General features: G+C 54.5%; 1 protein-coding gene across 4 annotated transcripts; it reads left to right on the forward strand.

The window, feature by feature from the left end:
* The first annotated feature begins 13 nt into the window (after positions 1–13).
* Positions 14–24925, forward strand: KIF1C (kinesin family member 1C). Of its 4 annotated transcripts, none has more exons than XM_063717828.1 (24): positions 14–224; positions 1082–1350; positions 1920–2040; positions 2292–2424; positions 2844–2920; positions 3294–3473; positions 4131–4196; positions 4535–4713; positions 4803–4914; positions 5667–5744; positions 5906–5971; positions 6050–6125; positions 6618–6696; positions 6906–7051; positions 8962–9131; positions 9311–9390; positions 9515–9590; positions 15730–15809; positions 16225–16319; positions 20216–20299; positions 20711–20897; positions 21026–21098; positions 22307–22924; positions 23692–24925. In XM_063717828.1, exons 4-24 carry the CDS (start codon positions 2319–2321, stop codon positions 24373–24375), a joined length of 3312 nt encoding a protein of 1103 aa, XP_063573898.1. In that variant the 5' UTR covers positions 14–224; positions 1082–1350; positions 1920–2040; positions 2292–2318; the 3' UTR covers positions 24376–24925.
* The last annotated feature ends 1204 nt before the right edge of the window (positions 24926–26129 follow it).

Consider the following 26129-nt stretch of genomic DNA (forward strand, 5'->3'; position numbering starts at 1 on the left):
CCCCTCGCTCCCGCCCCAGCTCGCGCTGCCCGGGCGGGCGCCGGCCGCTGGCGCCGCTACTGCTGCCGCCCCCGGGGCGCGAGTCCGCCGCCCGCCGCCCGGGCACCCGGCGAGGGGCGGGGGCAGCTCCGAACCGGCCCCGGATCCTTCCCGCTCCCGCCTCACGCTTCCCGGAAAGCTTGTCCCTCTCCGCCGAGCTGCTCCGGGAGCCCCGCCGCGCCGAGGTGAGGGCTGGGGAAGGGGGAGGGAAGGGACGCCCGCGGAGGAATGTGCCGGGTTGGGGGGCGGGGAGCCGGGGTCCGGCGGCGCGATCTAGGCTCGAGAGTCGGGATCATGTGCTGTTTGTTCCGCGGAGGCGCAGAGAGGTGCCAGGCCCGGGCGGCCGCCGGCTGGCTGGACAGGAGGACGGGTCCGCATGGCCGCCCTGAGAGGCCGGGCGGGGACCTGTGTGAGAACCGGCGGGTGGGCAAGGTGCAGGTGGCCCAAGACCCCCTTTCGGGCCGGTCGGCCGCACCCCAGCCGCCCAGTATCCTCGTACCCCACGGCTCCTTCACAGCTGCACCGGCCGACCCCTGTCCCTACCTCTATTCCCTTACCCCGCTGGCCCCCAGCCGTGCCACCCCATTCCCTGTCGCATTAGCTGCTGCAACGGCGTCACCATCGCTTGTCCCCACCAGTGTCCTTCCCTTCCCTGGTCAGGGTCTAGGGGGTCAGGGCTGTTCTTCCTGAGCCAGCTTCTGTGATTCCAGCTACTCCCTTCCTGTCCTGGGACAGACCAGCCCCTCACCCTCCCATGCTCTGCCCAGGAAGACTGGTGAGGGGAGGCCCAGTGTGACAGGAGTTTGGGGCCCACTGGGGCCACAGGAGGGGGCTCCGCATCCCTTATCCCTCTTCGTGGTCCTCCTCCCTGTTGTCCGTGGGCGTGGGCTGCTCAGCCTCTCCTCCCAGGGTGTGGGCACCCGATCACCCACATTCCTGGGCTCCAGCCTGGCACCTTCCCCAGGGCAGTGGACGCCATAGCACTAGCCCCAGGCTGGGGCTGGCACCAGCCAGCCGGCTTCCTTTTCTTTCTCCCTTTCAGGGAGGCCTCAGGGACCCTCTACCCTCAAACGCAGGTATTTCTGGGCGCCCCAGGGTGGAGCCCTGAGGGTTGGTCTGATGGCTGCAGGATGACCCCACCCTCCCCTGCCCATTGTCCTGGATCCTGAGGAGGAAGTGCTGGGGGTTGGGCAAGGGGGCTTAGAGCCCACACAGCTGGCCCTGTGGATCCCAGTCCTGGGCCCTACCTACAGTCCTTGGACTTTGCCCATCCGCACTACCGGCCTGGTGCATGGAGGTTGTGGGCTTCAGGTGGGAACTGGATTCTCCCTTGCTGACACTAGGGGGGGATTTTTAGGACAGGTTTTGCATTTGCAGTTTCCTCTCTGGTCTCTCTTCTGGGCTCCCAGTTTGTGCTTTGGCCCCGGAGTTCCCCACCCTGCTTCGTTAACGCCTTGTGTTTGCTGTGCTGTGTCTCTTCCTCCTTTCCTCTCCCATTCTTTCCTTCATAGCATGACCTCAGGCTTGCCTTTTGTCTTATTTCTCTAATTTTCTTGGTGTCTGTGACTCTCTGCCCCTCCTCTCTCTCTTCCCGCCACCCTCACGTCTCTGCCCATGTGCCCCTCTCTCTGAATTGCCCTCTGTCCAGCCTCTTTCTCTCTCTGTCCTCTATCTGAACGTTCAGTACATTTGCGAGTGACAAGGAATAAAAATATCACCGTCCCTGCCCTTGGATTCACATTGCATTCAGCCACTCCAGAGGGGCAGCTGTCCGTACTTTTCCTGCTATTCCTCCCATAACCTTGGGCCTCCAACCTGGGAACCCCAGACAGGTCTCTGGAACCACAGGTGCCTCCTAACAACTCTTCCCCCACAACCAGGGTATCTCCCAGAGCCCCAGCTGGTGTGGCCAGGCCCCAGGAGTAGGATGGGGCTCCCCCTACGAGGGCCGGTGGCAGCCAGAACTGATACAGCCCCCGTGGTCTGGGGCCAGGACGCCAGGTAACTCTGGGGGAGACCGCCCAGGTTCCTGCAAGCTGGAATATGGCTGGGGAGAGAGGCAGAAATACCTTTGGGAGTCTCTCAAGACAGTGACATTTGGGAGGAAAGCCAAGGGAATAAGAGCTGGGTCCTTGAGAGGCTGGGTGGCTCTGGGGGAGATGTGAAGAGACTGGTTCCGGGAAGAAGCTGGGAGGCAATGTCTGGGTCCCCGCAGTGGTTCTGACCCCACCACTCCTTTCTCTGTCCTCCAGCTGAAGAGGGCAGGAGTGTCTGGAGCCATGGCTGGTGCCTCGGTGAAAGTGGCAGTGAGGGTTCGGCCCTTTAACGCCCGTGAGACCAGCCAGGATGCCAAGTGTGTGGTCAGCATGCAGGGCAACACCACCTGTGAGTGAGTCCCCGGGGCCTGGCTGGGCACAGGCAGGGAAGGCCGGGCCCTCCACACAGGCCAGTCCCGCTGGGCCAAACTAAGAGGAGGGTTATGCTGGGCATAGAGCAGGTGCTAGTTGTAAGGGCGGGGGCTGGGGCAGGCTGGCCTTTCCCGTGTTCCCAGTCCCTGGGAGGGGGAATGTTGGCCTGGAGCCCTCCATTGCCCAATCCAGGGAGGCAGCTCAGTGGGGGCGGGTCCTAGGAAGCCAAAATTAGCTTTGGTGGCTGGAGGGGGTGGGGAATATTAAAGGGGAGAGATGAGTCAGGACAGCGGTGAGGAGTGGGATGCTTGGATTCCAGGGGCTGGTTGGGGTATGGGCAGGGACTGGGAGTACCTAACCTTGACTTTCCTTCCTTTACCCTCTCCTGCCCCTCAGCCATCATCAATCCTAAACAGAGCAAGGATGCCCCCAAAAGCTTCACCTTTGACTACTCCTACTGGTCACACACTTCGGTGGGTTGTTGGGCTGGGGGAAGAGCAAGGCAGTGAGAGACAGTGGATTTAGGTCCTGGGGAGGGGACATGTTAAGAAATAGGACCCCCAGGGGATTAGTCAGGCTGAATTGAGAGGATGATCCTGGGTGGGGGTGGTAGGACCCTTAGGCTGTGATTGAGGCCTCCACAGGAAGGCGGAATCCCTTGGGGTAATTAGGACTAGCAGGGGCTGCATAGGATCCTTGGGGTGGTAAGGACAATGATGAGGGTGGGAGGGCACACAGGACGTTTGGGGAATCATCAGTGATGGAAGCAAGACGCTTGGGACAGAGACACGAAGGATAAAGACATCCAGGGTTCCTCTGTTTTTCTCTGCCCCCACATTCTCCTAGGTGGAGGACCCCCAGTTTGCATCTCAGCAGCAAGTGTATCGGGACATTGGAGAAGAGATGCTGCTCCACGCCTTTGAAGGCTACAACGTGTGCATCTTTGCCTACGGGCAGACCGGGGCTGGGAAATCCTATACCATGATGGGGCGGCAGGAGCCAGGGCAGCAGGGCATCGTGCCCCAGGTACGCCTAAGACCTGGTGGGGCAGCCAGGGCAGGAGCATCTTTAGCTGCCGTCTGAGGAAGGAAGGACCAGGGTCTGAGGATTATGGAACAGAGACCTGGCTCTGAGACCATTGGTGATGGGAGATAGAGGTTGACTGCAAGCTGGACAACCCTCTGGGGTGGGAGGGTCTTTGCCCCTATCAGAGGCAATGAGCCTCAGTGAGAAGAGCAAGGCTTTGGCATCAGTGAGCCTTGGGTTCGAGCGCCAGTTTTACAACTTACTACTGTTTTACTTGGTTTCATAATAATTTGTGACTATAGTTCTCCTGCAGGCTTGTGTACCATCAGCAGAGTGTTAACTGTAGAAACGCCCACTGAGTTAACAGAGTTAACCATAATTGTCCCTGGCTGTCCAGCATAGCAACCTGGCACACAGGCTTGGGAGTCGGGACGCCTGGGGTTTGCACCCTGGCTGGCTGAATGCTAGCCTGTGATCTTGGGCAAGTGGGAACCTCTCTGAGGTTATTTTCCCATCTGTGAAATGGGAATAACCCCTCCCTCAGGGCTGTGGCAAGGGTTAAATTGGGTCACTTGGGACTGGGCCTGGCCTGTGGCTGGACACTTCAGGTGTACCCCAAACAGGAGCTTCTCTGTATTTCCCTGTGTCCCCCTCCAGCTCTGTGAGGACCTCTTCTCTCGCGTTAGTGAGAACCAAAGTGCTCAGCTATCCTACTCTGTGGAGGTAAGCCCGGGTCTTGGTGGTGGGGCTGAGAGGGGTCCAGACTGCTGAGGGCTGTCGCTGGAATCAGACAGCCTGGGATCTAATCCTGGCTCTGCTGGTTACTGACTTGACTTTGGGGCAGTGATTCTGTCCTTCAGCTTCGTATGTTCATCTGGGAGATGCTATTGATCGGACGCATCTCCTGGCTTGTTGGGCAGGTCGCTGAGCTAGCATCTGCAGAATGCTTCGCATTGTGTATTAGCTGCAGTCACCTGGATCATGTCCAGTGGAGTCAGATTAAGTTTCGTTGTCATTGTTTTTGCTAGTTTTGTTACTTCTCATTTGCTTCTCCCACTCAGGTGAGCTATATGGAGATCTATTGTGAGCGGGTACGAGACCTCTTGAACCCCAAAAGTCGGGGTTCTCTGCGGGTCCGGGAGCACCCCATACTGGGCCCCTACGTGCAGGACCTGTCCAAATTGGCTGTGACCTCCTACGCAGACATTGCTGACCTCATGGACTGTGGAAATAAAGCACGGTGAGGCAGGCTGATGGAGCAGAGGGCAAGGGGGCCAGGGTTGGGAAGGTGAGAGGCAGGATCCAGTGACTGCTTCCTTTGCCCCCAAGGACTGTGGCTGCCACCAACATGAATGAGACCAGCAGCCGTTCCCATGCCGTCTTTACCATCGTCTTCACACAGCGCTGCCATGACCAGCTCACAGGGCTGGACTCGGAGAAGGTGGGATCGCCCCCCATCCCGCGCCGGACACAACCTCCCCTGGCAACAGGGACAGTGACATGGTAGAAGGGTCTTGGGCCCTCCCTGCCCATGCTGGGTTGAGTGCCTCCTCAGGACTTCCATGACCGCGCCCCACCCCTACCGTTTTTCCGTCAGATCAGTCTGTTCCCCTCTACTGTTTGCTTGACTTTTTTTTTTTAAGACGGAGTCTTGCTCTGTTACCCAGGCTAGAGTACAGTGGTGCAGTGGTGCGATCTCAGCTCACTGCAACCTCCACCTTCCTGGTTCAAGTGATTCTTCTGCCTCAGCCTCCCGAGTACCTGGGATTACAGGCATGTGCCACCAGGTCCGGCTAATTTTTTTGTGTTTGTAGTAGAGACGGGGTTTCGCTGTGTTGGCCAGGCTGGTCTTGAACTCCTGACCTCAGGTGATCCACCCACCTCAGCCTCCCAAAGTGTTGGGATTACAGATGTGAGCCACTGCACCCGGCTGTTCTTACGAGACCCAGGACAGGGCTTGGATCCCTTGTGTGTCCCTTGTCCATGCCTGCGGTGGGCCTGTAGCTATTTGTAATTGAGTGAGTAACCACCGTCTCACTGTTGTCACGTATTCTGTTTCCCCCGGCCTCCTCCCTCGCCTCCTCCTGGCTCTAGCCCTTGCTAGCTGCCCACATTCCTGCTGGGTGCTTCCCTGATTTGCCTGCCCTGTCCCCCACACGCACCTTATCTCCTGCCTGTTTCCTCTGACCCCAGGTCAGTAAGATCAGTTTGGTGGACCTTGCTGGGAGTGAGCGAGCTGACTCCTCAGGGGCCCGGGGCATGCGCCTGAAGGTGAGGGGCCTTCAGAGGGTGGTTTGTTGTGGGGCAGTGTTGTGGGCTGTATGTGGAGATCTCTAGTCAGAACCTGAGACTCTCACTGGGGAGGTAGGAAGGGGAAGTGGATCAGATTGGGAGAAGAGGGTCTCATCCCCACATTCCTCATCCTTTTCCAGGAGGGAGCCAACATCAATAAGTCCCTGACTACACTAGGGAAGGTGATTTCGGCCCTTGCAGATATGGTGAGACCAGTGGAAAGAGAAGGGGCTTGGGAAAGGGGAGTGACCCACCCTAACCTCTTTCCCCCTTTGATCCCCCAGCAATCAAAGAAGCGGAAGTCGGATTTTATCCCCTACAGGGACTCTGTGCTCACCTGGCTGCTCAAGGAAAATTTGGGTTAGGACCTCTTCCTCTCTCTCTGCCGACCCTGACACATCCCACAAACTCTTTTGATATGTCTGACAAATCCCCTTGCTATGCCGAGAATCCCAAATCCTGTTGTCTTACTTCTCCCACTGACCCTTCAAAGGGAACATCCTTTGAAGATTTCCTGATGCTGAGAACAAGGCCATACCCTCCCGTCAAGCCAAGGGCCTCACTGACCTGGCTACTCATGACCCCTCCCTGATCCCTGATCTCACACCCACTGCTGCACTGCTGACTTCATCTCCCTTCCATGGTTCTGTGACTGTCCTGCAGAAATATCTCCCTGACCTCATTCCCTCCCATAACCAGATGTCATGGTTAGTTCCACCCCCTAGATTCCCCTACCTCAGACCATGACCCTATAAGACCCCCGCCTGGGCAGTGGGCCCCAGCCCTATGACCCGGTCTGACTTTTCTTAGCCCCTCCCTCAGCTAAAGCCTTTCCCTGCAATCCATTCACAGGTGGGAACTCACGCACAGCAATGATTGCAGCCCTGAGCCCTGCTGACATCAATTACGAGGAGACTCTCAGCACCCTCAGGTGAGGCTTCTGGCTCTAGCAGGGATGGGGCAGCATAGGAAAAGTGCCAGGAGTTCAGAGGTGAGTTGCTCAGGACCCTGCTCGTGAGACGGGGGAGATGCTGGAGCCCTGCCACAATATCTTGAGATCTGGGAGAGGGGGAAGGAGAAACAGCAGACCAAGGGTCCCCTGCCCCCAGGCCTCACCGACCCTGCTTCTCTGTCACCCAGGTATGCTGACCGCACTAAGCAAATCCGCTGCAATGCCATCATCAACGAGGACCCTAATGCCCGGCTGATTAGAGAGCTGCAGGAGGAAGTAGCCCGGCTACGGGAACTGCTGATGGCTCAGGGACTGTCAGCCTCTGCTCTGGAAGGTCGAGGTTCCAGGGAGGGGCAGCTCAGGGATGCCCCTTGGCCCACCCCATCCCTCCTCACTTGCCTTTGCCCAGTCCTGGAGCCAGGCAGGGACCACACACTATGAAACCCTTCATGTGCTCAGTGACGTGGACACAGATGTGGAGAGGGGACGTATGTCTTCAGATGTTACAGAGCTGGGAGGGACTAATTCTGTAGGGGAGGATCAGGATCCAGAGGTACCTGTCAGGCTCCTGGAACTAATAAAATGACCGTTACAGGAAAAAATGGCAATATATACTTACAGGTCAAACAGTAAATTGTTGAGAAGAGGCTAGGCTACTGGGTAACTTTCTTGACAGAAGTTCTTGCAAAACATCAGAGTTGAAGTGGACCATAGCTAACAGATCTCAGTGGAGTGCTTTCTAGCGTGTCATGCTCAGCCTCACTGATGGAAACAGTGTCCAAATCAGAGGATGTGTAATCCGTGTTGACTGGGTCAGGAGTGGACCCTGCATTCAGTCTTGAGATCATCCCATTGAGGATAGGTAGGGTGCTGAGGGGCACAGTGTGGGGAGTATGAGTGTTCTTGGAAAGAGAAGGATAAGGTAGCTAGGATGTTTGCCTTCTAACATTTGAGGGATTTTCTTGCAGAAGAGAAAGCAGTAAAGACTTTTTATCCCAGAGGGCAGAACTAGAAACACCAGCACACATGACATGGGGCCAGTTTCAGCTCAACACAGCTAAGAATTTTTTTTTTTTTTGAGATGGAGTCTTGCTCTGTCGCTAGGCTGGAGTGCAGTGGCTCGATCTTGGCTCACTGCAACCTCCGCCTCCTGGGTTCAAGCGATTCCCCTGCCTCAGCCTCCTGAATAGCTGGGATTACAGGCGACTGCCACCACACCTGGCTAATTTTTGTATTTTTAGTAGAGACGGGGGTTTTAGCCTGGCACAGTGGCTCATGCCTGTAATCCCAGCATTTGGGGAGGCCAAGGCAGGCAGGTCACCTGAGTTCAGGAGTTCGAGACCAGCCTGACCAACATGGTGAAACCCCATCTCTATTAAAAATACAAAAATTAGCTGGGTATGGTGGCAGGCGCCTGTAATCCCAGTTACTCGGGAGGCTGAGGCAGGAGAATCGCTTGAACCCAGGAGGCGGAGGTTGCGGTGAGCCAAGATCTCACCACTGCACTCCAGCCTAGGCGACAGAGGGAGACTCCGTCTCAAAAAAAAAAAAGTTTGACACAGAGGTTTCTAGACTGGGCAGGTTGGTCTTGAACTCCTGACCTAAGGTGATGCGCCCGCCTTGGCCTCCCAAAGTGCTGGGATTACAGGTGTGAGCCACTGTGTCTGGCCCAGCTAAGAATTTTCTTTTTTCGAGACAGTCACACTCTGTCGCCCAGGCTGGAGTGCAATGCCGTGGTCTCAGCTCACTGCAACCTCCGCCTCCTGGGGTCAAGCGATTCTCCTGCCTCAGCCTCCCAAGTGGCTAGGATTACAGGTGTGTGCCATCACACCAGGCTAATTTTTGTATTTTAGTAGAGACCACCATGTTGGCCAGGCTGGTCTCGAACTCCTGACCTCAGGTAATCCACCCACCTCGGCCTCCCAAAGTGCTGGGATTACAGGTGTGAGCCACCACACCTAGCCCCACCTAAGAATTTTCTGATGGTGCAAGTCATCTAATAGTGGAAAGGACTAGCCGCCTCCTTCAGTAACAAGCTCTCCACCCCTGGAGTTCAAGCTGAGAGACTGGGTGCCCATTTGCCATGGCTGCAGTAGGAGGGCTCCTTGCCTGGTAGGAGGCTGACCAGCGGTCTTCTGTAGTCCTTACAGACTGGTCCTCCTGTGAAGCTCTTGGTCTCCTGGATGTCTCTCATCAGCTCCTTCTTTCCTTAGCCTCATTCTTTTTCCTCTGTCTCCCTCCCAGGCCTGAAGACAGAAGAAGGGAGTGTCAGAGGCGCCCTGCCAGCTGTGTCATCTCCCCCGGCTCCAGTTTCACCCTCATCACCCACCACACATAATGGGGAGCTGGAGCCATCATTCTCCCCCAACACGGAGCCCCAGATTGGGCCTGAGGAAGCCATGGAGAGGCTGCAGGTGGGAAGCTGGAGCTGGCAAGGGCTGGGGGTCTGGGCATTCCTGGGAGTTTATTTCTCCAAAGTCAAGCTTGAGAAAGAAGGAATTCTAGGAGTAGCGTGGCCCCAGGGTAGGTTATCCCTACCCTGGGTCTGCTTGTCCCAGACCATCCTGAAACCTACCCACCCTTATGCCCCCAGGAGACAGAGAAGATTATAGCTGAGCTGAACGAGACGTGGGAGGAGAAGCTACGCAAGACGGAAGCCCTGAGGATGGAGAGGTGTGAGGGCCGACAGTTGGGGTCCTGGGTGGAGTTGGAGGCTGCGAGGGAGGTCAGGCCCCACAGGGAAGGAGGTCATGGGCAGTGAAGGTAAGACTGACATTTGCCTCTCCTCTGCCCACAGAGAAGCATTGCTGGCTGAGATGGGGGTGGCCGTCCGGGAGGATGGGGGAACTGTGGGTGTCTTCTCTCCAAAGAAGGTGAGTGAGGAATCGAGCGAGGAGGCCTAGAGAGCTCTCTGGATGTCTAGAAAAGAGGCAGCAGGTGCAGGGTAGTGAGTGCTGTCCCTGATCACTCCCTTTGAGGTCCCTGGCTTGTCCCGCCATCATTTCTGTCCCCTCCCCTGTCACCTCATCTCTGTGTTGTTTAGTTATCTCTGCCTTCTCCCTCCAGCCATTTGACAGTCAGCCTCAGGAGAGGGAGAGGACCTGGGAAATTGGAGGTTGGTTGGGATAGAGACTGAGGCACTGTGCATGCTTTTGTATCATTTGAGTTTTGTATTCTGTGCATGCTCAAAAAGATAATAAAGAAATCTGTTTTTCAAAAGGATAACTTGGGAAGACAAGACGAAAGAGAATAGAGGAGGCGTGAGCGCTACGTTGTAAGACAGTGGTTGCCAGTGCAGCGAGGGGTTGGTTATATAGATGGAGGCACCCGTGTAGCTTGGAGCTATGCTGCAGCTGGTTTCCTGGAGAAAGTGGTTTGGAAAGTGGAACCTGAAAGATGGACAGGACTTGGGGGGTATGGAGGAGTAGGGCCAACATGAGGTTGAACAGCCTGGGGTACATGTTGGGGTGAGTGGGACACACCAGTGCCTGACACATGCCTGCCGCCAGGTTTTAGGTGCCTAATAAATCTTTGCTGAAAGGAAGGAAGGAGCAGGGCAGAAGAGGTCAGGCTCAGGTGGAGGCAGGAATGATACTCCAAATATTAATAACCATCCGGCACAGGGACTGACCAGTCAGAAAGGACACTGGCTATAGACAGCCAGCACCGCTGTACCGGTGCATACCAATGAAGGGATGGTGCAGAGGGCAGTTTGAGCAGAGCACGAACTTCCAGTTCCACCAGGGAACCAGCCCAGCCTGTCTGGACCATGGTGTGAAGCAGCAGAGGATCAGGCCCTAAGTCAGATACACTGTGCTCTAAGCCAGACAGGGTCACTGGGGGCTGCCTGGAAGAGGTGATGGGTTACCAGAACAAGGCTCCTCTCTGTTTTGTAAAGCCAGGTCCATCTGGGGGACTAAGCAAGCAGGGATCACTGAACCCCTGTTCTGAAAAGAGGAGAGGGGTTTTGCCTTGCCTGGCCCAAGTCACAGTGAGGGAGTGAAAGAGCTGTGGGCAGCAGGCCAGGCTGCTTCTCTGGGGTCTTGTCTGGGGCTGGGTACCCTGGGGCTTTAGGGTCCTTCTGCGGGAGCCAGACTCTTCTGGGACCCAGCCACACCTAGGTGGAAAGAGGGGCTACAGAGGCTCTCAGCATGACTTCCAGCCACCTTTGTACACCTGGAGCTGGGCCGCTTCCACCACGGTTGCAGGGATGGAGAAAAAGCAGAAAGGAGTGGGGAGACTGGTGGGGTGGAGGTTTCTTCCTTGGAGAGCTTGCAGAGATGCCACCTAACAAAGCCTGGAGACCAAAGGAGAGGGTTCTTGTTTTAATTGTTCTTATAAAGGTAATACACACCAGAAAGAACATTCTAATAGTTCTAAAAGGTGTGTACAGTGAAAAGTCTCTCAGTTTACAGCATTTTGTTATAGAAAAAAAAAAAAGTAACTTTCCATCCTTCCCACCCTTAAGTTTCCCCTCTCAGAGGCAGCCTTCATTATGAGTTTTTGTTTGTTTGTTTGTTTGTTTTTGAGACAAAGTCTCGTACTGTCACCCGGGCTGGAGTGCAACGGTGCAATCTCAGCTCACTGCAACCTCTGCCTCCCGGGTTCATACGATTCTTCTGCCTCAGCCTCCCGAGTAGCTGGGATTACTACAGGCGCACACCACCACACCCGGCTAATATTTTGTATTTTTAGTAGAGATGGGGTTTCACTACGCTGGCCAGAGTGGTCTTGAACTTCTGACCTCGTGATCCACCTACTTCGGAGTCCCAAAGTGCTGGGATTACAAGCGTGAGCCACCGTGCCCGGCCCATTATGAGTTCTTACTATATTCTCCTTGGGCCGGGTGTGGTGGCTCACACCTGTAATCCTAGCACTTTGGGAGGTCAAGGCGGGCAGATCACGAGGTCAGGAGATTGAGACCATCCTGGCTAACACGGTGAAACCCCGTCTCTACTACAAATACAAAAAATTAGCCACGTGTGGTGGTGTGCGCCTGTAGTAATCCCAGCTACTAGGGAGGCTGAGGCAGTAGAATGGCATGAACCGGGGAGGCAGAGGTTGCAGTGAGCTGAGATCGCACCACTGCACTCCAGCCTGGGTGACAGACAAGACTGTCTCAAAAAAAAAAAAAAAAAAATGTTCTCCTAGAGATGCTGTCTAGGAGATGTTATAACACATGTACAGGCATATGTTATATAGGACTATACACATTTGCACACATTCATGGCCTCTCTAATAGTTGTAGTTCATGGCCTCTCTAATAGTTGTAGTTGCATACCTTATTTTATTTATTTATTTATTTATTTTGAGACAGAGTCACACTCTGTCGCCCAGGCTGGAGTGCAGTGGCACAATCTCAGCTCAGTGCAAACTCTGCCTCCCAGGTTCAAGTGATTCTCATGCCTCAGCCTCCCAAGTAGCTGGGATTACAGGCACCCACCACCACGCCGGGCTAATTTTTGTATTTTAGTAGAGACAGGGTTTCGCCATGTTGGCCAGGCTGGTCTCAAACTCCTGGCCTCAAATGATACGCTGGCCTCGGCCTCCCAAAGTGCTGGGATTACAGGTGTGAGCTACCGTGCTTGGCCTGCATACCTTATTTTAAAGCTTCCTTTATTTTTTTTCACGGTGTCAGGGTATTCTATTGTGTAGATGTAAGATAATGTATTTAACCAGCTTCCTACTGATGGACATTCAGATTGTTTCCGATTCCTTGATACTACAAAAAAGGCTACAATGCATAGTCTTACAAATGGGTGTTATCTGTAGAGCAGATTCCTAGAAATGGAGATTTTGGGTCAAATGGTAGCCATGTAAAATTTTAATCTAGGCCGGGCTTGGTGGCTCATGCCTGTAATCCCAGCACTTTGGATGGCCGAGGTGGGCGGATCACGAGGTCAGGAGATTGAGACCATTCTGGCTAACAAGGTGAAACCCCATCTCTACTAAAAATACAAAAAATTAGCCGAGCGTGGTGGCGGGCGCCTGCAGTCCCAGCTACTTGGGAGGCTGAGGCAGGAGAATGGCGTGAACCCGGGAGGCGGAGCTTGCAGTGAGCTGAGATCGCGCCACTGCACTACAGCCCAGGTGACAGGGCAAGACTCCGTCTCAAAAAAAAAAAAAAAATTTTTAATCTGTGTTGCCAAAGTGCCCTCTGAAGATTATAACCATACCAATTTATTTTATTTTATTTATTTATTTTTTTGAGATGGAGTCTCGCTCTGTTGCCCAGGCTGGAGTGCAGTGGTGCAATCTCTGCCCACTGCAAGCTCCGCCTCCCGGGTTCACGCCATTCTCCTGCCTCAGCCTCCTGAGTAGCTGGCACTACAGGCACCCACCACCACACCCGGCTAATTTTTTGAACCATACCAATTTATACTCCCAAGGGTAACATATAAGACAGCCCATTTCCCCTTGCCCTTTCCCACATTCTGGCTTAGTAAGACTTTTCTCTTTGCCAGTGTGATTGGTGAGAAGGTGTCTTAGGGTAGTTCACTTTTACATTTTTCTCAAGGTGGTGAGGATGAACTATTCTCATGTTTAAAAGCCGTGTGGTCTGAAGCCAGAGGAGAGAACTGTTAGACTCATGGGGGAAATGCGTTTGGTGTGAGTAGCTCCAACAGGGAATGGTTGGGTCCTAGAGGAAAAAACTACAGTTTCTCTTGGAGGGAGCCTCCTCTTGCTAAGACCCCCACCACCGGGGCTAAGGATTGCTTAAATCAGTGGTATTCAAACCTGGTTCTGAGCTGCCTTCTCAGGGGCTGAGGATAGGGACAGGACCAGACCCTGGGGCTCTCACCCCCAGCCTGGGCCTGAGCGGCTTCTTGCTTATCTGCTTGATGTCCTAGGCTTCTAGAGAAGGTTTCATTTTGAACAGAGTTATAGGGCTGAAGAAAAAGTTGAGAAGCACCGCCTCAAATCGTGTTCCCTCTCCCCAGGGATAGATTGCTTTCTGCTTCCGGAGCCCATCAGTGTTTGCCAGTCCCAGAGCAGGCCTGACACTGCAGTGTAGGGAGGGGCATGGGAGTCCCTCAGGAGAGGTGTCGCAGGAGTGATCCTTGGAGCACTTGGGTGAAGGGCGGATGCACAAGATACACAGACACCTGTGGGGGACACAGCTTTGGGCTCTGAGTGTTAGGTGGCTCCCAGAGAAATAGAGGTTCGACTCCGTGCTGTTTCCCTTCTGTACCCTGAGCTTTCTGCTTCCGTGCTTCTGTCCAGGCTGCTTTCACCCGGAGCGCTCTTCCTTGTGCGTGGCCACACCCTCCTCGTCCTCAAAGGCCGGCTCCCATGTTACCCTTCCATTAAGTCCTCCTAATCCCCTTGAAATCCCATAGTTCTTCACTTTGTTCCTCTTTGCATGTGAGTCCCTCCCAGAACACAGTGGCACTCAACCCCCTGGGAACAAATGAATGAATAAATGAACTTAAGCAAGGGCGTGAGACAATCAGAAACTCCTCCATGAGGCATCCGTTTCCCACTTGTAATGGTGTTTCCATGCCAAGCCTCACCTCCCCTAGCTGACACTCTCATTTCCTGACTGACTGGACAGCAGTGCCTGGGCTTGACTCATCTCTGTACCCTGCCTAGCGCTTCACCAGGGTGAGGTAGAAAGGCCACAGGCAGTCCTTCTGCAGCAGAGGCAGGGGTCTTGTGTTCTTATGGAAGGCTTAGGAAAACTTCCTGGAGGAAGTTGCATTTCAGACAGACTGGGAGGAACGTGAAGGAAGTGAATGATTTTGGCAGGTGGGGGCGGAGCGGGAGGGGGGCTGTTGTTGGAGACATTGGCCGTCAGGGATGCAGGAGGCCTGCTTTGGAGGGAGTGCTCAGGGGTCCGCTGAGTGGAAGTACAGAGTCTGGGAGAGAGGCCTGGGAGGGGGGCTTGGACAGGTGGACTGGAGCCGGGACATGGAGGAGGCCCAGGGATGCCAGGGGAAAAAGTAGGCTCAAGTCCAGCGGGCCTGGGGTTCCAGCTGGAGAGGTCTCAGCAGAGAAGCAAAGACATGGCCATAGCGAGGTGTGGGCAGGAAGCTGGGAGACCTGAGGGGTGGCAGGAAGGCAAGTGGGCCTGGGGCAGGGTGGTGCCAAGGGATGGACAGGTGTGTGGCACGGCAGCAGCTGGCAGGAAGGGAGACTTCCCCAGGCGTGGCAGCAGTGGTATGAATGGGGGTACAGAGGCAGCATGGCCTGTACGCCACCCAGAGTACTGCCCAGCAAAGGCAGGGCTGTTGTAACGGAAACAAGTCAGGAGACGGTGCTTTGGGAGAAGGGAATGGGCCAGGTTTTCAGCACAGAGCAGCGTAACAATCACTCAGGTGTTCAAGATGGACTTAGCTGGGGGCCTTAGGCAGGGACAGCCCCAGGCAGGTGCTGCAGGGACCCAGGCTTGAGGTGAAAGAGCCCAGGGAGGGGTAGTCACTGGGGAAGAGTCAGGGAGTCTGCTTCAAGAAACATGTTTGTTCCATTTGCTTTTAAGTTGAAGTGACACTTTTTATTTTTAAATTGTGAAAGTAATTCATGTGTGTAGGAAATTCAAGGTTGAAAGGTGGGGAGTACCAGTCTGCTCACTCAGTCTCCCCCAACTCTCCAGAAGCTGCAAGGTACATTTTGAGGAAAGAAATGATGGGACCTGAGACAGAGGAATATAGGGAAGAAGAAGAGAATGCAGGGGGTCCAGGGCTTCTGGTCAGGGAGCCTGGTGGGTCGAGGTGCTTCTGAAGAGACAGGCCTTGGGAAGAGTTGCTGACCTGGATGTAGGCCCCTTGTGTGAGGAGAGGGTGGATCAGGCTGTCCCGAAGGCGGTTGGTGTGAGAGGTGGGAACCGAAGAACGTCATCAGGGTGGAGGGATGTCGATGGGAGGAGTACAGAGGGCAGGACAGCTCTCCAGAGTGAGGGGGCACAGCTGACAGTGCCAGGCCTGGAGGGGTGTCTCCTCCCACTGCTCCCTTTCTTCCTTTCCATAGCACCCCTGGCTGGCTCCCCCTGACCACCTTTCTCTCCCCACGTAGACTCCCCACCTGGTGAACCTGAACGAAGACCCTCTGATGTCTGAGTGTCTGCTCTACCACATCAAAGATGGCGTCACCAGGTAGCGTGTACCCAGCGGCCTGGGGGGCAGCCTCTGCTTTTGGGGTGTGGCTGCCAAGGGTTGGCCACATTGGTGTCTCCCTTCCCTGGTGGTCCCTGGAGATACCTCAGATCTCTAAACAGCTGCCTCCACAGCCCTGCATGCTCTCCCAGCTTCAAGAGAAGTGAGCCTGCTGTATAACATGGTGACTAAGAGCATGGCTTCAGAGTCAGGCAGACCTGGGCTCAGATCCCAGCATCACCACTGCCCACGAGAATGACCCCGGGCAAGCCATTTCACCTCCCTGAGCCTCTGCTTCCTCTTCTGTGAAATGGGAATAATTGGCTTGGCTCATTGAGTTGGATAAACTGGTGTTGAGGAGGGGCTTGGTTAAAGTCTGGCACATGCTCACAAACGTTGGCCGTTGCTTCCCCAGGGTCGGCCAAGTAGATATGGACATCAAGCTGACCGGACAGTTCATTCGGGAGCAACACTGTCTGTTCCGGAGCATCCCCCAGCCAGATGGAGAAGGTAATGGCTGAGGGGGTGAGAGAGGCCAGACAGGGAGAGAGGCCCCATGTTCCACCCCACACACTGAACACAGAGGTCTGGGTCGGGCACCAGGGAGGGCAGCCATATAAAGATGGGATGTAGCCTTGTCCTCAGAGGGGCTTCGGGCTCATGGGTATGAATGGAGGAATACCACAGGCCCGGCCCTCTGCACCCACCCTGAGAAGGCAGACTACTGCGTGGTCAGGCACTGGCGAGGGTTCTGAGGTAGAAATGGGACACTGGTGAGCCAGAGGGTGGGATTTTGCTGAAGAGAAGATCCTGCGCTTCTTGATCTTGTTAACCAAAACTAGCACTCTGATCCTTTTTAAATAAAAACCTGTATTTGAATATCGGAACTTATCCCTGTGGAAAACCTGCTTCTATCCAGCTATGACTGCCGAGATGTCTTTTTCTTTTTTTTTGAGATGGAGTTTTTGCTCTTGTCGCCCAGGCTGGAGTGCAATGGCGCGATCTGGGCTCACTGCAGCCTCAACCTCCTGGGTTCAAGCGATTCTCCTGCCTCAGCCTCCCGAGTAGCTGGGATTACAAGCATGCGCCACCATGCCCGGCTAATTTTTGTTTTTAGTAGAGACGGGGTTTCTCCATGTTGGTCAGGCTGGTCTCAAACTCCTGACCTCAGGTGATCCGCCTGCCTCGGCCTTCCAAAGTGCTGGGATTGCAGACGTGAGCCACTGCCCCCGGCCTTTTTTTTTTTTTCCATTCGAGATGGAGTCTCGCTGTCTCCCCCAGGCTGGAGTGCAGTGGCATGATCTTGGCTCACTGCAGCCCCCACCTCCCAGGTTCAAGTGATTCTCTTGCCTCAACCCCAAGTAGCTGGGATTACAGGCACGCGCCACCATGCCAGGCTAATTTTTGTATTTTCAGTAGAGATAGGGTTTCACCATGTTGGTCAGACTGGTCTTGAACTCCTGACCTCATGTGATCCGCCCACCTTGGCCTCCCAAAGCACTGGGATTACAGGCGTGAGCCACTGTACCTGCTGAGGTGTATTTTTGAGGTCACCAGTTTGTTTTCGTTCTGACACTTTAAAAAAAAATAGAATGATTTGGATTCACATAAGCTCAATCAAAGTCTCTGTGAAAATGAGTTGGGCAGGGAGGAAGGACGTGGTACACATGTGCTGTCTGTCAGCTTGGACCTGGTGTGTGCGTTGTGCCTCAGAGACCTAGGAGTGCTTGGCCTAACACCTTCCAGGGGACAAGGGACCTGGGGCGTGTATGGTCAGCACTTTTTTTTTTTTTTTTTTTTGAGTTGGAGTCTCGCTCTGTCGTCCAGGTTGGAGTGCAGTGGCGCGATCTCGACTCATTGCAACCTCTGCCTCCCGGGTTCAAGTAATTCTCCGGCCTCAGCCTCCCGAGTAGCTGGGAGTACAGGTGTGTGCCACCACACCTGGCTAATTTTGTATTTTTAGTAGAAACAGGGTTTCTCCAACTGCCAACCTCAGGTGATCCACCCGCCTTGACCTCCCAAATTGCTGGGATTACAGGCGTGAGCCACCGCGCCCAGCCTGGGCCTCAGTTCTTAACAGCAGATTTAAGACCTGGCCAGAGACAGGCAGAGAGGACGGGGGCAGCACAGACAGGTACGGATGTAGAAGAATGGTTTTTACTGGCCATCTACTCTGCGTTCGCATCTTCTCACACAGCTCACAGGTGAGAGAACTGAGGCTCTCGGGGGTTAGGTGATTTGCAAAAGACGAAACAAAATGGCAGAACTGGATTCAGACACAGGATGGCAGGCACCAGGGGCTGTGCTGTGAGCTCTGCCCTAGACTGTCAGATTATCATGGGTTCAGGGTAAGGCTGCCTGGGCCAAGCTGGAGCAGTCTTCTCACCCAGCCCCACTTTCCCTGCATAACACCTATTCCCTCCTTTTTTATTTTCATTTTCATTTTTATTTTTTGAGACAGGGTCTTGCCCTGTCACCCAGGCTAGAGTGCAGTGGCACGATCATGGTTCACTGCAGCCTCAACCTCCCGGGTTAAAGTGATCCTCCTACCTCAGCCTCCTGAGTAGCTGGGACTACACACCTGTGCCACCACACCTGGCTAATTTTTGTACTTTTCGTACAGACAGAGTTTTACTGTGTTGCCCAGGCTGGTCTCACAGTCCTGAGCTCAAGCAGTCCACCTGCCTTGGCCTCCCAAAGTGCTGGGATTACAGGCGTGAGCCACTGCGCCCAACCCTATTCCCTTCTTTAGAGAGGACTTTAGATTATCTGCTTTTAAAAATATTAATAGAATTAAATGCCTTTTTTCCCCTCTTCTTTTAGTTTTAATAAATGGCATCTGGCCAGGCGCAGTGGCTCATGCCTGTGATCCCAGCACTTTGGGAGGCCAAGGCGGGCGGATCACCTGAGGTCAGGAGTTCGAGACCAGCCTGACCAACATGGAGAAACCCCATCTCTACTAAAAATACAATATTAGCCAGGTGTGGTGGCGCATGCCTGTAATCCCAGCTACTCAGGAGGCTGAGGCAGGAGAATTGCTTGAACCCAGGAGGCAGAGGTTGCAGTGAGCCGAGATTGCACCATTGCACTCCAGCCTGGGCAACGAGTGAAACTCCATCTCAAAAAAAAAAGAAAAAAGAAAAAAAAAAGCCATCCATCATGATTAAATGACTTTAGATTATCTTGTTTATTGTCTGTCTTACCAGACAGAAGTAAGCTCTATGAGAGCAGGGATTTTTTGTTTTATATCACCACTGTATTTCTGAGACCTAATAAAATAGTGTTTGGAAGATAGTAGGAGTGTGGTATATTTGGGTTTGAATCAATAAATGAATCTTGGGGCATGATGGGAAATGAAGAAAAGGTGGGGATAGATGGCACCCCCGCATCCCGTCCTGCTGTCCACTTCTGCTGCTGCTGTTTCCCCGACCCACCGTGATGCCCTTGGCTGCCTCTCTCCCCATCATCTTCTGAGTCTCCCTCTGCTCCTAAGCTGAGTCCTCTGCTCTCCTTGTTCTCCCAGCAGCATCCGTTGTCCCCATCCCTGCCTGATATTATAGTTCATCCCAGTTTCTGTGTTTCTCTGTTACTTCTAGTATAAGTATTACAATAATAAAACACATGTTTGCATGTTATTTTATGGTTTACTTATTTGGGCCTTCTAACCACTCTTCATTCAGACTTCATTATCCCATCTTATAGAATATCACAGAAGTTAAATTGACTTGTTCAGCATCCCTGGCTAAGGAGCTGCAGAGCCTGGGCCTTTGGGATACCAGGGTTCCTCTGTGGCAATGGCCACTGCTCCTCGAGGGCAGGGAGCTGCCTCGTGCATCTTCGTGTCCCCAGAAACTGGCAGGCTCAGTGATTTGTACTGAAGAGCAGCTTGATGGATGTTTGGGTTGGGTTGACTTTCTCTTGTCACATGTCAGCTGTGGCTTGAGAAGATGAATCAGGTGGCAGTTTGCAAGATGCATGAGGCAGAGAGGTGGGCTAGAAGCCTGCTGGAGGAGCCCAGGCCCCACCAGGGATAATGTCAGTGGGAAAGGTAGGAATGGACATCTGGAAGGCAGAAATGACAGGGCCTCTGAGCAGTTAAACATGAGGAATGAATCCTTTTGACAATTACTGGTTTCCTAAGCTGCTGCTGGGGAGGATAGAGATGGATGAGTCAGGAGCCACTGCAGAGGCTTCTGGGAATTGTAGTTGGGGCTCTAACCCTCCTTCTGCTCTTCCTTTCCCGTGCTGCCTGCCACCAGAGGGGCCATGGCACCCCCCACAGGTACTGGGGGTGGGACTGGTGGTGCATGTGTGGTTTTTTGGGGTAAGGCAAGGTGGGAGTCTGTGACCATGACGCACCTTCCTCCAGGGTCTAATCTTTCCCCTTCCACTGCCCCTCCATTCAGTGGTGGTCACTCTGGAGCCTTGTGAAGGAGCTGAGACGTATGTGAATGGGAAGCTTGTGACGGAGCCGCTGGTGCTGAAGTCAGGTAGAAGATGTGTCACAGAGTGAGGGTTCTGGGGTGTGGCTGTGTGTAGGAAGTCTCAAGGAGGTCCTTCTGGGTGCATCCTAGGGGAGGACCCCGAAATACATCAGAAATAGCACGGGGATATAAAGAAGGAACTGGGAAGTGAAGGTCAAGGAGTCAGGTCTTGGTTTCTCCTTCCACTACAGGGAACACGAAGAGGATGCCAAGCTCTCGCAATTCCCTTTGGTTGACAGGAATGGGGTTGGTCCCTGGGTGTCAGCCAGGGGAGCATAGGCTCCAGCTGCCTTCAGACTTGGGGTGATGGAGGGGAGGGTGTCACAGCCCCTGCACCAGATTCTCTATGCCTTGGGTGTAGGGATGGATTTGGTGCTGTTGGGGAGCGAGTTTACTTTTCCCTCCTCCCATCTCTAGGGAATAGGATTGTGATGGGCAAGAACCACGTTTTCCGCTTCAACCACCCGGAGCAGGCGAGGCTGGAACGGGAACGAGGGGTCCCCCCACCCCCAGGACCGCCCTCTGAGCCAGTTGACTGGAACTTTGCCCAGAAGGAGCTGCTGGAGCAGCAAGGCATCGACATCAAGCTGGAAATGGAGAAGAGGTGCGAGGGGGGTACCCACATGCCCCATGGCCGTCTTGGCTGTCCCTCCCGGGCCTCTGGGCCCATGTCCTCCTCTTGTCAGATACCTCACCAGGGTTGCTCTTCCTTCCCTCCCTGTCCAATAACAGGCTGCAGGATCTGGAGAATCAGTACCGGAAAGAAAAGGAAGAAGCCGATCTTCTGCTGGAGCAGCAGCGACTGGTGAGGGGCAGCAGGGGCTGGGGATAGGCTGATGGGCAGATGAGCCGCAAGCCTGAGTCCGAGTGCAGTGCTCACCGCTGAGCCAGAGTGGGAAACGGGCATGGGGGTAAGGGGAAGGGTCCAAGGGGAAAAAGCCAGAAGAGAGATGTGACTACAGGAGGAATCCATTGTGAGGAAGGAAGATTCCTCCAGTTGACCAGGCCTTCCCATACTCCAGTTTCTTAGGCCAAGTTTATGATTTTCACCATATCCAAGTACCACCTGTGTTGGTATTAAGATTGTTGTGGTTTTTTTTTTTTTTTTTTTTTTGGAGACAGAGTCTCCCGTCACTCAGGCTGGAACGCAGTGGGATGATCTTGGCTTACTGTAGCCTCCGCCTCCTGGGTTCAAGCAATTCTCATGCCTCAGCCTCCCCAGTAGCTGGGATTAAAGGAGCCTGCCACCATGCCTGGCTAATAATTATTGTATTTTTAGTAGAGACAGGGTTTCGCCATGTTGGCCAGGCTGGTCTCGAACTCCTGACCTCAGGTGATCCTCCTGCCTCGGCCTCCCAAAATGCTGGGATTACAGGCATGAGCCACCGCACCCGGCTGTGGACTTTCTGTTTTGTTTTTGAGGCAGGATCTTGCTCTGTCACCCTGGCTGGAGTGCAGTGGCCTGATCATAGCTCACTGCAGCCTGGAACTCCTTGGGTTCAAGCAGTCCTTCCACCTCAACCTCCTGAGTAGCTGGGATCACAGGTGTGCACTTCCATGCCTGGCTACATTTTTTATTTTTTGTAGAGATGGGGATCTCACTACATTGCCCAGGCTGGTCTTCAGCTCCTGGGCTCAAGTGATCCTCCTGCCTTGGCCTTCCAACATGCTGGGATTGCAGGCACGAGCCACGACCCCTCAATGGTCTTTTAAGTCTTGCACAAAGTTCCACACTTGATTAGCTACCACTAATACTTATGGTAACTTTCTCGGTGCCAGCCATGGTTCTAAGTACTCCACATGGAACTGGGAGGTAGATCCCGTCATTATCTCTGTTGTCTAGAGGAGCAGCGTTAAGCAGTCTGCCCAAGGGTGCGCTGTTGGGGTGGAGCAGGACTTGAACCCAGGCTCCCTGACGGGCGTGTTTCCACTGTCCTTAGGACACACTGGGCCAAGACACATGGGCTCTGGATGTCCTTAGCCCTCTCTTCCTCTTTCTTTCTCTGGCCTCAGTATGCAGACTCGGACAGCGGGGATGACTCTGACAAGCGCTCTTGTGAAGAGAGCTGGAGGCTCATCTCCTCCTTGCGGGAGCAGCTGCCGCCCACCACTGTCCAGACCATTGTCAAACGCTGTGGTCTGCCCAGCAGTGGCAAGCGCAGGGCCCCTCGCAGGGTTTATCAGATCCCTCAGCGACGCAGGCTGCAGGGCAAAGACCCCCGCTGGGCCACCATGGCTGACCTGAAGATGCAGGCGGTGAAGGAGATCTGCTACGAGGTGGCCCTGGCTGACTTCCGCCACGGGCGGGCTGAGATTGAGGCCCTGGCCGCCCTCAAGATGCGGGAGCTGTGTCGCACCTATGGCAAGCCAGAGGGCCCCGGAGACGCCTGGAGGGCTGTGGCCCGGGATGTCTGGGACACTGTAGGCGAGGAGGAAGGAGGTGGAGCTGGCAGTGGTGGTGGCAGTGAGGAGGGAGCCCGAGGGGCGGAGGTGGAGGACCTCCGGGCTCACATCGACAAGCTGACGGGGATTCTGCAGGAGGTGAAGCTGCAGAACAGCAGCAAGGACCGGGAGCTGCAGGCCCTGCGGGACCGCATGCTCCGCATGGAGAGGGTCATCCCCCTGGCCCAGGTAGGACCGGCCTTCTCCCTCCCTTCTCTCCTCCCTCAGCTCTTCCCTTTAGGAGTCTGAACCTTCCATCTCAGAGCCTAACCTTCCCCAAGTCTGGAAAAAATTGCATTGAAGTATAGCATGGTTTTTTTCAATATCGTTTATGAACCACATACCTCGCTGTCACCAGGCTGCTAATTAAAATAGATTCCTGGGTTCCACCCCAGACCTACTGAATCCACTTCTTTGGGGACAAATCTGCATTTATAGTAAGCTCTGGGTGTTTCTGAAGTACAGTGAAGTCTAAGACCCACTGATAGAAAGTGTGCTGTTTTGTTTTGTTTTTTTTCTGAGGCGGAGTCTCGCTCTGTTGCCAGTCTGGAGTGCAGTGGCATAATCTCGGCTCACTGCAACCTCCGCCTCCTAGATTCAAGTGATTCTCCTGCCTCAGCCTCCTGAGTAGCTGGGACTACAGGTGCTCACCACCACACCTGGCTAATTTTTTTTTTTTTGTATTTTAGTAGAGACGGGGTTTCACCATGTTGGCAAGGATGGTCTTGAACTCTTGACCTCGTGATCCGCCCGTCTCAGCTTCCCAAAGGGTTGGGATTACAGGCGTGAGCCACCGCGCCTGGCCCTAAACCGCTATTTTTCGAGCTTCCTTATCTCCAGGCTTTTCTCTGGACCCTTTGACATCCAGCCACTCCAGGTCCCTCTTGAATCCACATGTCCTGAGGATTCAGCTCTCCTCACTTCCCTTCTCCTTTTCTCTCACTCCTCCCTCCCAGGATCATGAGGATGAGAATGAAGAAGGTGGTGAGGTCCCCTGGGCCCCGCCTGAAGGATCAGAGGCAGCAGAGGAGGTAGCCCCCAGTGACCGCATGCCGTCAGCCCGGCCCCCCTCACCACCACTGTCAAGCTGGGAGCGGGTGTCACGGCTCATGGAGGAGGACCCTGCCTTCCGTCGTGGTCGTCTTCGCTGGCTCAAGCAGGAGCAGCTACGGCTGCAGGGACTGCAGGGCTCTGGGGGCCGGGGCGGGGGGCTGCGCAGGCCCCCAGCCCGCTTTGTGCCCCCTCACGACTGCAAGCTACGCTTCCCCTTCAAGAGCAACCCCCAGCACCGGGAGTCTTGGCCAGGGATGGGGAGCGGGGAGGCTCCAACTCCGCCCCAACCCCCTGAGGAGGTCACTCCCCCTCCAGCCACCCCTGCCCGCCGGCCTCCGAGTCCCCGAAGGTCCCACCATCCCCGCAGGAACTCCCTGGATGGAGGGGGCCGATCCCGGGGAGCGGGTTCTGCACAGCCTGAACCCCAGCACTTCCAGCCCAAAAAGCACAACTCTTATCCCCAGCCACCCCAACCCTACCCAGCCCAGCGGCCCCCAGGGCCCCGCTACCCCCCATACACTACTCCCCCACGAATGAGACGGCAGCGTTCTGCCCCTGACCTCAAGGAGAGTGGGGCGGCTGTGTGAGTCCCACATCCTGGGCAGAGGGCCTGGTGGGGCCCCTTGCTAGGAGAAGGGAAGACGCCCGAGACACTGCTTCCCTGGAAGCGCTGGGGCAGGGAGGCCCAGGAGATGAGAGAGAAGGTCCGAGTAGGTGATAGAAGACGAGGGGGAGACCGAGCCGGAGGCTGAGGAAAGGAAGAGGGCACGGAGTTGCCAGGAGCAAACCAAAGTGAAGAGAGAGATAGGAAGCTGCCTCGGGGCCACCCCTTGCAAGGGGGTGTGTCCCACAAACGCTGCTATGGGTGGGGTGGGGGGCTGGGGGGCTGCGTAGCCAGTGTTTGACTTTCTTTTCGAGTAGGGGAAGGCGGGAGAGGACTGAGAGTGAGGCAAGTTCTCCCCAGCCCTGTCTGTCTGTCTGTCTGTCTGTGGTGGTTTCTGTTTCTTCGGAGGCATGGTAGGATCATAAGTCATTCCCCTCCCCTTCCAGGCCTCCTGCTATATTTGGGGGACCTGACTGGTTTGGCTGGAGTCCCATGAGGATGTGGGCCCTTTAATAAAGGATAGCAAACAGGGAGCTTGTGGCCTGTTTGTTTTGGGTTTTCATGGAGGTGTAGGTTATATAAGGAAATGGCACAGGTCTTAAGCATACTTATCAGTGAAGTTTTATATGTGTGCTCTGTGCAGGCACCACCCAGATCTGGATATAAGAATGTTTCCATCTTGTCTTCCTGAACTTCAACCTCCTGTCTCTTCCTTCAGGGTGCGCAGCCCGATCTTTTCCCCCTGCTTTTTTTTTGGGAGACAGGGTCTTGCTTTGTTGCCCACGCTGGAGGTACAGTCTTGGCTCACTGCAGCCTCCGCCTCCTGAGTAGCTGGGATTACAGGCATGTGACACCACGCCCGGCTCATTATTGTATTTTAGTAGGTTTCACCGTGTTGGCCAGGCTGGTCTCGCACTCCTGACCTCAAGTGATCCGCCCACCTTGGCCTCCCAAAGTGGTGGGATTACAGGTGTGAGCCACCGCGCCTGGCCTCCCCTGCTTTCATTTTTGCTTACCCAGTGTCTCAATCTGTGCCAGCAACACCACTGTCTGTTATGGACAAAGCACAGAAGGGGGGATGCGAGGGGAGGTAGAGGGACTGCCAGCCTGTCAGTGCATAACTGGCTGTTGCTGACAGATACAGAAGGATTTGTGGGGTACAGAGGAGTTCTGTTTTAAGTCACCTAACTTATTTGAAAGGTCTCCCAAGCAGCCAGTTTCTCTTGATAGTGAATGGGTTGGGCAAGCTTACTGCGCTTACCTGATTGTTTTCATCCTGGTTGTGTTACCTGCCTTCTGGCAGGGTACATCATTGTTCCCAGTTGTTATTTTATTTCTATTAAGACTGTTGGCCGGTTGTGCCTGTAATGCCAGCACTTTGGGAGGCCGAGGCGGGTGGATCACGAGGTCAGAAGATCAAGACCATCCTGGCTATCACGGTGAAACCCCATCTCTACTAAAAATACAAAAAAAAAAAAAAAATTAGTCGGGCGTGGTGGCGGGCGCCTGTAGTCCCAGCTACTTGGGAGGTTGAGGCAGGAGAATGGCATGACCCTGGGAGGCGGAGCTTGCAGTGAGCTGAGATCGCGCCACTGCACTCCAGCCTGGGCGACAGAGCGAGACTCCATTTCAAAAAAAAAAAAAAAACAAGACTGTTTGTTGCCTGCTTGTTTTAATGTTCTGGCTTGAGGCAGCGAGCCCTTGACTATGCCACATTGCCAGGATTTTGCAGGTTGG

This window comes from Pongo abelii, chromosome 19 (assembly GCF_028885655.2).
Source record: "Pongo abelii isolate AG06213 chromosome 19, NHGRI_mPonAbe1-v2.0_pri, whole genome shotgun sequence".
Taxonomy (NCBI): domain Eukaryota; kingdom Metazoa; phylum Chordata; class Mammalia; order Primates; family Hominidae; genus Pongo; species Pongo abelii.